This window comes from Heterocephalus glaber, unplaced genomic scaffold (assembly GCF_053883595.1).
Source record: "Heterocephalus glaber isolate CG9 unplaced genomic scaffold, H.glaber_assembly_v1.0 deba00001773, whole genome shotgun sequence".
In the NCBI taxonomy this organism is placed as follows: domain Eukaryota; kingdom Metazoa; phylum Chordata; class Mammalia; order Rodentia; family Bathyergidae; genus Heterocephalus; species Heterocephalus glaber.
In genome coordinates, this window is record NW_028258463.1 from 8,321,116 (window position 1) to 8,333,966 (window position 12,851).

The 12,851-nt window shown below is 53.8% G+C and overlaps 1 protein-coding gene and 1 long non-coding RNA gene across 6 annotated transcripts in view; one reads left to right on the forward strand and one right to left on the reverse strand.

Moving 5' to 3' along the window:
- Nucleotides 1-1,091: 1,091 nt before the first annotated feature.
- Pnpo (pyridoxamine 5'-phosphate oxidase) lies at nt 1,092-7,079 on the reverse strand. 4 transcript variants are annotated; one of them, XM_004859577.4, is made up of 7 exons: nt 6,787-7,079; nt 5,079-5,203; nt 4,150-4,249; nt 3,198-3,251; nt 2,891-3,019; nt 2,718-2,788; nt 1,092-2,503 (listed from the first exon to the last, which is right to left on the reverse strand). In XM_004859577.4, exons 1-7 carry the CDS (start codon nt 6,922-6,924, stop codon nt 2,335-2,337), a joined length of 786 nt encoding a protein of 261 aa, XP_004859634.1. In that variant the 5' UTR covers nt 6,925-7,079; the 3' UTR covers nt 1,092-2,334. The 4 variants fall into 4 exon arrangements, with proteins under 4 accessions (XP_004859634.1, XP_012933093.1, XP_021095954.1 ...); XM_013077639.3 differs by having other exon boundaries at nt 2,891-3,022; nt 6,787-7,064; XM_021240295.2 differs by having other exon boundaries at nt 1,092-1,510; nt 2,891-3,097; nt 6,787-7,064.
- Nucleotides 7,080-7,149: 70 nt separating this feature from the next.
- Nucleotides 7,150-12,851, forward strand: part of LOC147821037 (uncharacterized) — a 36,993-nt gene continuing 31,291 nt past the window's right edge. For both annotated transcript variants that reach the window (XR_015447814.1, XR_015447815.1), the window contains exon 1: nt 7,150-7,308. This is a non-coding gene — a long non-coding RNA (uncharacterized LOC147821037). The remainder of the gene's footprint in view (nt 7,309-12,851) is intronic.

The window sequence follows — 12,851 nt, forward strand, 5'->3', positions numbered from 1 at the left end:
AGGCGGGAGAGAGCAGCCCAGGTTAAACTTTAGCATCGCACAAGGCTTGGGCTTTCATTGCACAACTGGCGCGGTTTCCAGAGAACTGCGGGAACATCGGAGCAGGCTTAAAACTGGGGGACATGCAGCCCCTCTCAACGCAGGTGGGCGCAGCGCCTCTTCACGCCCATACCCAGGAGTCATGGCCCAGGGCACAAAAACAAGGCTGGGTCCCTAAGGGCACCGCAGGGTCCCCCAGGGTCCGAGAGCGGGTCGCACTCAGAGGTGTGAACGCGGGGCAGGGCGGCCCGGGAGGAACCCACAGCGCACGCGCGTAGTCAGGGAAGCCGTTCACAGAGGAGCAAGTCCAAGGCCGAGCGGTACCAAGGAGTCAATTCTCTGCTCCTGGCTTAGTCTCAGCAAACATTTATCAGCCTGGCTGCTCTCCATTGCTTGCCCACGTCCTGGGGCAACAGTTGTGCTCAAGGAAGCAAATGTGCAGGGTGTGGTGGCACACACATGTGATCCCAGCACTCGGGAGGCTAAGGCAGGAGGATCGCTGGGAGTTTGTGGCCAGCCTGGGCTACATTGTGAGTTCAAGACCCTGAACTAGATAGGGAGACCCTGTCTCACAAAACAAAAAAGCAAATGCATCTTGGCAGTTGGCTTATATAAGAGGGGTGCAGATGGTGAAGGTGAAAATGACAGCTTCGTGGGTTTAGAGGCTGGGCCACTGCATCCATTGCTTGCTTGTCTGGTCAAAATTCCAAAACAGGGCCAGGGGTTTAGCTCAGTGGTTCCACCGCCTGCCTTGCAAGCCCAAGGTCCCGAGTTCAATCCCCGGTAACAAAAACAAAAAAATTTCAAAACAGACCCAGTTGGTCTGGGTTGGAACTCAGAGCCTGCACCCTGATTGCCTCCCAGTGACACTGTGGTGTGGCCCAAGGGCGACCGAGGGGAGCAGCGAGGATCGAAGACCAGGACATTCGCTCTGGGCCACACTCAGACCCGTTAAGTCACAGTGGGTGTGGCTGTCCAGATTTTCAAAGCTCCCCTGTGGGTGAAAACCCCAGGGATCCAGGAATCATCTCTAGGAGAGGTGGGAATGCAAATCTCTTTAGTAGTTTTATTTTTGGAAAATGAAATCCATATATTTGTGTACCACCCCACCCCCACGCCCCGCCCCGACACACAAAGTTTCCAAAGGTGACACAGATGGCAAAGCTGAGGAAGCAGCGCATGCACCTTCCAGCTCCGTCTGGCTGGGATCGAATATGTCTAGGGACGGGACACTCATCACCGAGCAGAGAGGACCCTGAAGACTCTCCCCACACTGAGGTGCAACCTGTGGGCCCCTTGGTGGTACAAAGAGTAAATTTAATCTCTTTTCCACATCAGCATGCTTCACATAACAGAAGGCAGCAATCAGTTTGAGGGAAAGGCTATAAAAATATCCTGTCGGGCCAGGGATTTAGCTCAGTGGCACCGAGCCTGCCTTGCAAGTGCAAGGTCCTGAGTTCAATCCCCGGTACTGAAAAAAAAAAAAAAAATCCTGTTGGTGAAGAAGGTTTTTTTTTCTTTTTGGTATAAATCAATTCTAGCTAGTTTAAGAGAGAAAAAAACAATGTGCAGAGACACTGGGGCATTTGGAGGTGGGAGGAGGAGCACACACAGACAAAAAGAGGGACCCCGGCGGCCCTGGAAACTGTACTTCTGGGCTCCCATGGAGCACTTAACCACATCACTCCCCAGCCTCTGACTCTCTGTTTCAAAGTCAAAGTATCATTTTAGGGCTGGGGATTTAGCTCAGTGGTTCCACCACCTCCCTTGAAAGCACAAGGTCCCGGGTTCAATTCCCAGCACCAAAAAAAACCCTATTATTTTATTAAAAATGTATTATTTTACCTTTATTTTTTATTTTGGGATAGGGTCTCAGTAAATTGCTAAATTGCCCAGCCAGAGCTTGCACTTGTGATCCTCCTGCCTCAGCCTCCCAAGCATGCTGAGATTTCAGGTGTGCACCTCCATGCCTGGCTCAAAGTCTGACTTGTTGATGAGGTATCTGATTGGCTATTCTGGCTTCAGTAGCATGAATCCCATGGCAACAGACAGGGCTGCTGGGAACCAGCTCACTGGAGGGGAAGTCACCAAGCCTGCTACCCTGGGGGCTATTCTGGAAAAGGCATAGGCAAGGTCCAGAAAACCACCAGGGTTGTGACTCTGTGACACCCTGACCTTCCACTCAGCAGCTGAGACCCAACTGGGGATGGCTCCAGGGCCCCAGAGGAGGGAGGGAGGGAGAGGCTGTGTGGAGGCGGTGTCTCTACCGATGGCCCCGTGCACCAATGATGCCAGTCATGGTGCCAGCCTCTCATAGAGCCAGCCTTCCTCCCCTCTGCGGGTCATGGGCCCCAGGGAGGGGTCCCCCGTGGGGAGGCCCCGCCGGAAGACGATGCGGTCGTGCAGGCGGTTCGTCTGGCCTTGCCAGAACTCTATCACCTGTGGGTACAGCACATAGCCTCCCCTGGGAGGCGAAGCAAGGTCTCATTATGTGGCCCAAGCTGACCTCGAACTCACGCGATCCTCCTGCCTCAGCCTCCCGAGCACTGGGGTGACAGGAGTGCACCACAACTCTCAGCTCTCTTGAAGGAAGCCTTGGGATTTGCCTGACCAGGGGTCCCAGGAGGGTTAGATTTGTAATTCCCCACTCAGGGGTCCTGGGTCCAGGCGTCCCTTACCAGTATGTCGGCTTGGGCACCTCCTGCTCCCGGTAGAGCTGCTCCAGTTCCTCATTTTTCTTTCGAAGATACTGCAGGGAGGAGGCGGGCAGCGGTGGGTGGTGTATTGAGCATGCGCAGACTGGGGCTGTGGGTGTGGGCGGTGCAGGGGACGAAGGCGCAGCGCCACTCACCTCGCGGTCAGGGATCACAGAGCTCTGGCGGCTGACCACAGCCCCGATCTGGCTGCTCTTGGGGCGGGAGTGGAAGTAGCTCTCGGCCTCGGGCTCCGGCAGCCTCTGCACCAGGCCCTCCACGCGCACCTGCTGGGGCGTCCTGGCTGGGCGGGTGGAGCCCTTGGCCCTGCCTGCCACTCCGGCTCCAGCAGCCCCCGGACCCACCTGGCCCAGCAGGTGTGGGTCCTGTCCGGGGGCCGGCCCTGGGCTCGGGCATAAAGTCACCTTCGCCACCCCACCCGGGCTGTCCCTGGTGCTCACTCACCTGGCGGTGAAGGGGCTCCCAGTAGAAGACAAGGGAGGCAAAGGGATTTGAGTCCTGGAAGTGACAGAGAAGACAGAGGCTGCCATGAGGCCAGGGCGCGGCTCAGCCTTCAAGGGACGCAGGGGTCCGCAGGGCACAGGCCCTCATGGTCCATTCATTTAATGGTACCTCGTCAAACCCTCAAACCAAACCGGGCGTGGTGGGCTTGCCTGGCATCCCAGCACGCAGGAGGCTGAGGCAGGAGGATCTCCATGAGTTCAAGGCCAGCCCGGGCTACCTACTGAGACTATCTCAAAAAGCCAAAAACAAACAAAACAAAAACAACTCCAAAAACAGACCCACTGTCAGTTGTGGAGACAGCTCAGAGAGAGTGAGTAACGCACCAAAGCTCACACGGTAAGTGGGAGAGCTGGGCTTGAGGAGTCTGACTCCAAATGTAAGGCCTGGCCACGTCTCTCACCCACAGACTGTGGGGACTGCGTGTGGGGCTGGTGCTGACCCAGAGAGGCCGACATCATGGGCTCACTCCTCGGGGCACACACAGTGCCAGCTCTGTGTCCAAAGCGAGGTGTGGGGGATGACAGAGACGGAACAGGTCCGACCGCTCCTCCCGCAGAGCTTCCCGTGTGGCAGAGGGACCGACAGTAATCCCACAACACATCCCTAAAACCCAGGCACACATTCAACCCCCGGCAGAGAGGGAAGCTGGGAGTTACAAGGGCAGAGGACAGCACAGGGCCTCACTGGGGGTCAGTCAAGGAGGCTCCTTGGAGGAGGCAGCATCTGGGCCAAGAGCTAAAGGAACAGGAAGTATCTGTCAGGGACAGAGTGGGGCAGCTCACTGGTTCCCAGCAAAGAGAGGGGCAGGTGCAAAGGCCCAGGGACAGGAGGGAGTGGCCAGAGAGGAGTGGGGTTGGGGATGGAGGGTCGGGGACCGACTGAGAGGCCTCACCAGTTCCTTTCCTTTCCGGCTCTCATAGTTGGTGAAGAAGCGAAAGCCGTCCTGACCAAAGCCCTTCAGCAGCAGCATGCGGGCGGAGGGCTTTCCGTCCCTGGGACACACAGAGGAGACCATGTCAGGGCCCAGGGGTCCCCGCTCCATTCCCACCTGCAAGTGGCTGGTGCCCCCCACCCCCCTCAGCAGAGCCTCCTCATCCCTGAGTGCCCCCAGGGGATGTTCCTGCAGAAACAGGGTGACAACTCCGCCAGGAGCCTATGATGGACTGAACCAGGGCCCAGGGCCTCCCAAACCCCCGCATCCAGATCCTCACTCCCGCCACTGTGTTAGATATGGGGCCTTTCTTCTTTTTTTGCTGGTGGTGGTATAGGCCAGGCAAGTGCTCCAGCACTGGGCTTTGTCCCCAGCCCTGTTTCATTTTGAGACAGAGTCTCACTAAATTGCTCAGCCAGTCTAAGACTTGCAGTCCTGCCTCAGCTTCCCGGAGTGCTGGGATGACAGGCTTGTACCACCAGGACTGGCTGAGATGTAGCCTTAGGCAGAGAGGGAGCCAAGGCAGGCAAGGGGTCACATGCATCAAGGACAGGCGTGGAAGCACATGGCTGTAATCTTAGCACCCAGGAGGCTGAAAATTCAAGGCCAGCCTGGGTTACGTAGTGAGACCTTGTCTCAAGAAAATCAAACGAGGACAGAGATGTAGAAGGCACTGCATTTTATCACTGAAATGGGATTTAGTGGCTTGCTCTTCGGTTTACAACTAAGGACACTGAGGCCCAGACAGTACAAGTTACTTACCTGAGGCCAAACAGCATTTTAATAACAGAGCTGGAACCACAAAGTTGGCCACCACTGGGTTAAGCAAGAGCCTCCCAGGCTTTGACTTCCTCTGTAGCCAACTGTACTGGGCCCGCAGCTGTGCCTACCTTGTGCAGGTAGCCAGGCACATGGCGTTGGCTTCCCCTATGTCAGGACACTGGACAGCCTCTTCAAACCAGGAAGCAAACTGCTTCATGGGATCCAGGGAGGCCAGGTGAGTCTCCTCAAATGCCTGGGGAGGGAGTTTTAGTCTTTAGAAAGATGCACAGTACATACAATGTACCTGGCCCCCATCTAAGCACTCTAAACAGTGTTTGTTTTTTTGAGGCAGGGTCTCGCTATGTAGCCCAGGCTGGCCTCGAACTTGCAGTGATCCTCTTGCCTCGGCCTCCTGAGTGCTATGATTACAGGCATGCGTCATCATACCTGGCTCTAGCCACTTTCCAAATATTAATCCACTCTGTTCTTATAACAATAAGCCCCTAACAAAAAAGAGTACCTAGAAAGTAGAATCTGTGTCCCACTTTACAGGTGACAAAACAGGCATAAAAAGGTCAAAAACCCCCGGCTGGCTGGCACAGCCAGTAAAGGATGGCTGTGGAGGTCAAGGTGTCACAATTCTCTATGTATCCAAATCTTTGGAGGAGCTAAAAAGACCCGGGCTGCACCCTCTAAATCCTCACGCAGGTCTGAGGTTTAATCAATGACTGCATTTTCGGGCCGGGGATTTAGCTCAGTGGTTTCGTCACCTGCTGCGCAAGTTCAAGGACCCGAGTTCGATCCCCAGTACCAAAAAAACAAAAAACAAAAAAACTGCATTTTAAGCAAGCTTTTGTGCAAATGCTCACATGCAATCTGATTGTGTAACCACAGCTCAGGATTCCCAAGTCCAAAAAGTTCTCTTAGTCCTGGCCATGAGGAGGGAAGCTCTCCCGGAGCTGGGCAGAAGGAATGACCATGATGAGAGCTGAAGTTCTGCCTCCCCTAATTCACTTACTTTATTTATATTTTTTGGAGTACTGGAGATTGAACCCAGGGATGACTGCAGGGCCTTCACACTGAGCTACAGACCAAGGCCTTTTTTAAAATTATGAGACAGGGCCGGAGATTTAACTCAGTGGTTCCGCCACCTGCCCCACAAGCACAAGGACCCAAGTTCAATCCCCGGTACCAAAAATATATATAATAAATAAAAAATAATTACAATAAAATTATGAGACAATAGCCAGACATGGAGGTGGATCCCTGTAATCCCAGCATTCGGGAGGCCGAGGCAAGAGAATCACTGTATATTTGAGGCCAGCCTGGGCTACATAGTGAGTTCAAGACTAGCCTGGACTACATAATGAGACCCTGTCTCAAAAACCCAAACCCAAAACCAAACAAAAAAATTAAAATAAAATAAAATTGTGAGACAAGGTCTCATGACATCACTGAACTGCCCAGACTGGACTCAAACCTGTGATCTTCCTGTCTCAGCCTCCCCAACTCCTGGGATTACAGGAGAGAATCATCATGCCCGGCTACTTATTTTATTTATCAAACATTTTATAAACTACTTTTTAAATACCTAAGTCCACAGCATCCTCATGGGAAAGGGGGCCCGAGACAAGGTCAGTACACTCACTACACAAGTGACACGGCCACTTAGTGGCTGGATTCCAACTCAGGGTTCTTGCTAAGCGGGGCCCACCTTGGATCGCAGTCCCCTGACCCCATCCTCCCACCAGGTGACCCCAGCCCTGGCTCCCCGCTGGGGCCCTGAAGGCGCGGCCCTCCCCGCTCCTCGCAGGTGACCCAGGGCCCCGGCCGCACCTCGCGGTCCCCACGGTAACTCTTGCGCATGGGTCCCAGGTCCATGACAGCACCGCGACCACACAGCTGGCAGAGGTACCCTAGCCACCTGGGAAGTCGCCGCAACGTCCCCGTGACGCCCAGCGGCCCGCGCGTCATGGGAGCCGCCGGCCACGTGACCCCGCGCCGCCCGCCCCGGTTACGCTAGGTTCGGAACCAAAGTCCCAGCGCAGACGTCCAAACCGGGAAGGAAGGATTTGCCAGGGGCCCCGGCAACCTAACAGGTCCGAATCCTCGGAACCGATGGGCTTCCGGGATTGGAGGCAGGAGACGAACGCGGAAAGGTCATTGGTTAGGTTTTCCGAGAGCGAGGCCAATTAGCTGGCAGAGGAGTCGAGTGACCAATGAGGAGCGCCTCCGGGGGCGGGGACAGAGACACAAGGAACCGCTGTCACCACTGTTGAAGTGCACGTGGTGTGTTCAAGGCGTAGGGACGGCGGCAGCCTGGGCAGGGGCAGGGGAGGAGGCCTGCTTAGGCCTGTGGTGAGTACCAAGTGGCTGGGTCATGGGAGGTGGCTGAGGGTGTACTCTGGGGGCTGGGGAGGTGCCCCGCGTTCAGGAAGGGACAGATAGCCGATTGCTGCCACCATGGTTTTCCTCCACCCGCCTAATGGAGAGAGAGTTGGCTGGACTTGCTTTCTGGTTGAAGCACGTGTTTCCACGTGTGACGTGCTGTCCTCCCCTCCTCCCAAGCCCCTTAGTTGAACCTGTGTGACAGCAATTAGTGCCCTTCATGGGACCATGCCTCTCATGCCCCTTGGGTTCCGCTACCCTGAACCTTATTCCAAAGACACCAAGACTACCATCATTTGAGCAGTTTACTTAAAAGCCAGGACCTCACTGGGCATGGTGGCGCAGGCCCTTAATCCCAGCCCACAGGAGACTGATGCAGGAAGATCTCTGTGAGTTCAACGCCAGGCTGGAACTACATAGCAAGACTGACTCAAAAAAACACAAACAAAAAACCCCCAAGAGCTCAGCAGAGTGAGTGGTACATGTTCAAATACTCACTCAGCAGAGATTTGTTAAAGATCTGCACTGGGCCAGGCACTAGGCCTAATCTGAGAATCCTAAAGTGAAGACCAGGACTGGTCCCTGCCCACCAGGGGCTGGTAGTCTCCGGAGAGGCAGAGGCATGGGCTAGAGAGCTGTCGGTTCTAAACGTGCTATGTGTGAGGTAGAGGGACGCAAAGCCAAGCAGGGCAGACATGAAGGAGCAGACCCTGGGTTTGTCCTCACGAGTGTTTGCCGATGACAATGGACCGGGGATCGAGGGGAAGGGGGAATTGGAGCGCTGGGCGCTCACAGACCTCCTTGAGAAAGACCCGGGGAGATGGCAAAGGTGGCAGGGGCCAGGCTTAAAGACACAGTGATTTGAATTGTTCCTCCTGTGATATTGAGGAGGCAGAAACTAGTTCTTTTTTTAAAGATAAGAAAAGGAAGAAAAAAAGTGCTAGATTCTGACAGCCTTTCCCTTCCCTAGCAATTACTCAGGAAGTTTGTAGCTGACTCCCCTTTGTCGTGAAGATAATGAGTAGATTTTTCTTGTGCTTTTCTGCTTGGTTGGATTTGGTGTCCAGAATCACAAAGTAGCCCTGAAGTGCGGCTTGCTGTTTCTGCTGCTGCCCCGTAAGGGCTTCGGAGAGGGAGAAATGAATTTGTTACTAGAACTACTTGCTTGCTCGCTCTTTCTTTTTTTTCTTTTTTTGGTATCAGGGATCGAACTTGGAACCTTGCGCTTTTGAGGCAGGCACTGGAACCACTGAGCTAAATTCCCAGCCCTTGCCCTTTCTTTCTTCTTTTCTTTTCTTTCCTTTCCTTTTTTTTTTTTTTTGGTACTGGGCATTGAACTCAGGACCTTGCACTTGTGAAGCAGGCACCAGAACCACTGAGCTAAACCCCTGGCCCTTTTCCTGTCTTTTAAAAAATTTTATTTTATTGAGACAAGGTCTCACTATGTGGTCTAGGCTCGCCTTGAACTCACTATGTGGTCCAAGCTGGCCTCCATCTGGCCCTGGAACTGCGTTTTTCTAACACTTTGTGAATCCATTCCCCAACTTTGTAGTATTGCTAATAGTTTCTCAAGAAAGGCTTACATGATGAACCAGGTGTGGTGTGCACACCTAAAATCACAGCACTCAAGAGCCTGAGGCAGGAGGATTACCACAAGTTTGGGGCCAGCCTGGGCTGCATAGCAAGTTCAAGGCCAGCCTGAATTACAGAGAGAGACCCTGTCTCAAAAATAAACAAACAAATAAATAAATAAGGCTTACATGAAGATATTACAATTTTTTTTTTTTGGTACGGGGATTGAACTCGGCACCTTGGGCTTGTGAGGCAGGTGCCGGAACTACTGAGCTAAATCCCCAGCCCGATATTACAAATTTTTATCTTACAGAGAGTTATACTGGTTCCTTGATATGAAACCAAAAACTCTATGTTCAGGGACTATGCTTTGCCTGTTTTCTTCTAATGCTTTTGCATTTTTTATTTTTTTAAGCCACCTATTTGTCTAATCATTTGATAGGATTGTACAGTTCAATATTTCACATTCGTGATTGGACTTGTGTTTTGGGACCTGGCTGTGGTGACCAAGTGGCCGACAGGTAGGGAGGGTGAGACCAGTGGCAGAGAGGTTCCACCACACACTGCTGTGTAGTCTGAAGTGGGAGCTTCGTTGGGGGTGGCTGACGCAGGAATATTGGGCCGGGTGTGTAGAGGGCCAGGACTGAGTTAGGAGGAGGCCGATGGCAGCCCCGAGGGTGAGTGTGCCGGGGGCCTGCAGCTCAGGACTTTTTAGTACTGGAGTGAGCTCAGCCTGGGGCCCCAGCAGCAGCACCACCACCAGGACACGAGCAGGGTGAGTACTCGGTTCCCTGCCAGCAGTTGCCCGGGCTCTGAACAGGGTACTGGGCTCAGCTGGGTGGGGTGAGGGGCCCAGCCCTGTCCGTAGCTGAGGGGACCCTGTGTCTGGCCCTCTGTCCCCCGAGGGGCTCCCCAGCTGACCACAGTGTGTGGACCTGTGGCCGCCCCTCTGAAGCAGAGCCGGAGCCTTCTCTCGGGACAGACTATGTCCCTCACTTTCTCCTGCTCCGCTCAAGACCCCCGCCAGCAAGGCGCACACAGGAAATGCTGGTCTCTAGTGATTGTGTGTAAGCTGTTTTTATGAAGCTTCTCTCTACCTTGAGTACTATGCTTAGTGAGTGGGGCGTAGGGTTCTTTTTTTGCACATGGTATCAGCATGGAGACAAAATGTTAAACTTTCAAGGGCTGAGTGAAAGCCAGGGGTGGTGGTGCCTGCTTGTAATCCCAGCACTTGGAGGCTGAGGCAGGAGGGTCTCTTTGAGTTCAAAGCCAGCCTGAACTGCATAGCAAGACCCTGCCTCAAACAAAAACAAAGGACTGAATGACATCAGTCTAAGTCCTCAGACTGGCAGCTTTGGGTTTGCTGAAACTCACCGCCTCTGTCCTGTGTTTTGGGTTTTTTTTGGTACTGGGGATCGAACTCGGGACCTTCCTGAGTTCTTTTGAGGCAGGCTGCGGAAGCACTGAGCTAAATCGCTGGCCCCTTGCCTCTGTCCTGTGATCGTGGTGGTTCCTATGATCCTGAGGCCATGGTGGTTCCTTTCTGTTAGTGTAACACAGATGCCTGAGATGATCAGTTTGAAAAGAGGGCCAGGCATGGTGGTGCATGCTCGTAATCCCAGGACTCAGGAGGCTGAGGCAGGGGGATTGCTGCAAGTTTGAGGCCAGCCTAGGGTATATAATGAGTTCAAGGCCAGCCTGGACTACATAGTGAGACTCTCTCTCTCTCTCTCTCTCTCTCTCTCTCTCTCTCTCTCTCTCTCTCTCTCTCTCTCTCACACACACACACACACACACACACACACAAAGCCAAAGGAAAGGTTTCTTTTAGCTCACGGTTTTGTAGGTGTAGTTCATGGCTAGCTCTCTTGCTTTCAGTCCCGTGGGGAGTCACAGGCATGGCCCCCAGAGGCCCAGTTTCTTTCACTAGGCTCCACTGAAGCACCCCCCCCCATCTTGGGTTGGGGACCAAGCTTTCCACTCATGGGGACATTCAGGATCCACAGCACCCCCACTTTCCTGGCTCCTCTTACAGAAGCCAGAGCTGCCATTCTAGCATTCCACCACTTGCCAGAAGCCAAGCTGGGACCCCCAGTTGGTGGAAGCAGTGCCCCAATTCTGCAGTCACACACTCCCCAGTATTTTACCCTAGGGCAGAGTCTGGGACATTTATCATGAGTTTCATTTCTGGTCCCCACAAGCCCTGAGTGTCTGAGACAGTGCACTGGAATGTGTGGGTGCTGGAGAGGAAGGGCCCCCCAGTGGTGGTGGGGTTAAGTGCACCCCGAGAAGAAGGGGTAACTAGGAGTCTGAAATTCGAGGGAGCAAGCAGACAGCCTCTGGGGGAGGAGGGGCTCCCATGAGCTCAACAGGAAGGGAGGCCCCCAGACCACTGCTTGGGAAGGTTTGGGGTACAGTAACTAAGAACAGACCAGGGCTTAGGAAGCAGGGAGAAGATGGCTTCATTTTTGCTGTTTACTTTGGGGTTTTTTGGTACCGGCAATCAACTCAGGTCCTCGAATTTACCAGGCAGGCGCTTCACTGCTGAGCTACATCCCTGTCCCCATTTTTGCTCAGTTTAATAATTTTTTTTTTCAGGGCTGGGATTTAGCTCAGTGGTGCCACCACCTGCCTCGCAAGGGCAAGGTCCTGAGTTTGATCCCCAGTACCAATAAAAAAAAAATTTTTTTTTCAAACTAAGGATTAAACATGGGGCCTTTGCACTGAGCTACAACATCCTTAGCCCTTTATAAATTTTCTATTTTGAGACAGTCTCCCTAAGTCACTAAGTTGTCCGGGCTGGGGTCAAACTTGTAATCCTCCTGCCTCAGCCTTTCAGAGTGCTAGGATGTGTGACACCATGTCAGGCATCATTTGTATTCAGAATCTAAATAATCTACAGCTCAGTTTTCGGCTCAGCAGCCCAGCTCCTTCCCCTGGGCCAGGTCTGAGCCCTCTTCTTGCCCTAACCTGGCTTCTTCAAAGTAAGTCATGAAGGTGAGGCTGCCTATAACTTCAGCCTCGTGGTCCAAAAAGTAGGGGCCTCACAGGGGCCCTGGAAAGATGCTCATAAAGGTGGGCTGATTGGTCTAAAGGAAGTTTGTGTGGAAAAATAAAGTACTGGTTTGGATTTGCCCTCAGGCTCAGAGTCCTGCGGCAGCCAAGGGTGCAGGGCGGAGAGTCGCAGTGTTGAGCGACCCCAGAGCAGGGAAGGGTTAAGGGTGGCCTTGGTACAGGCGACCCTGTCAGAGCGGCTGCACCCAGATTGTCATCAGGGGCTGCTGAGGATCCCTGAGGCCTCTCAGGTTCAAAGACCCTGGCCGTGAACCCCTGGATAAAGGATGGAACAGAACCAGACAGGGCCCAGTTTGCTCCAGGTCTTCCTAGGCTTTGTCCTTCCCTCCTCTTCCACTAACTCAGGCTCCCCGGGGAGCAGGGGTGGCCGAGGAGAGCCCTGCTCCCGCACCCAGCATCTTCATTTGCGCAGGGTGCCGAGGAGACATGTCTGTTTCCGCTTGGGAAACGGGAAGTGCTGGTCTTGGACCAGCGCCCAGGAAAGATTGTCCTTCGTGCCTGAGAGCAAAGCTGAGGGAAATGTGTAGAAAGGCCCGCTGGCTAATGAGCCTTCCCTCCTGGCCCACCCCCTTGCTCGGTGCCAGGGAGGCCCTTCCAGTCTGTAACACAGAGCAGATGGGCACACCGCACCCCTGCCCTGGCTGCTAGGGCAGCCCCAAGTCCTGGGGCCCATGGGCTGATGGAGAGGTCTCTAAACCAAGAACCCTTCAGCTGTTCTAGTGGTTTTTGGTTTCATGAGACAGGGCCTTAAATTCACTATGTAGCCCAGGCTGGCCCTGAATTTGCAGCCATCCTCCTGCCTCAGCCTCCTGAGTGCTGGGATAACAGGCGAGTCTGGTCTGGTATTGCCCAGGGGCAGGAAGGGT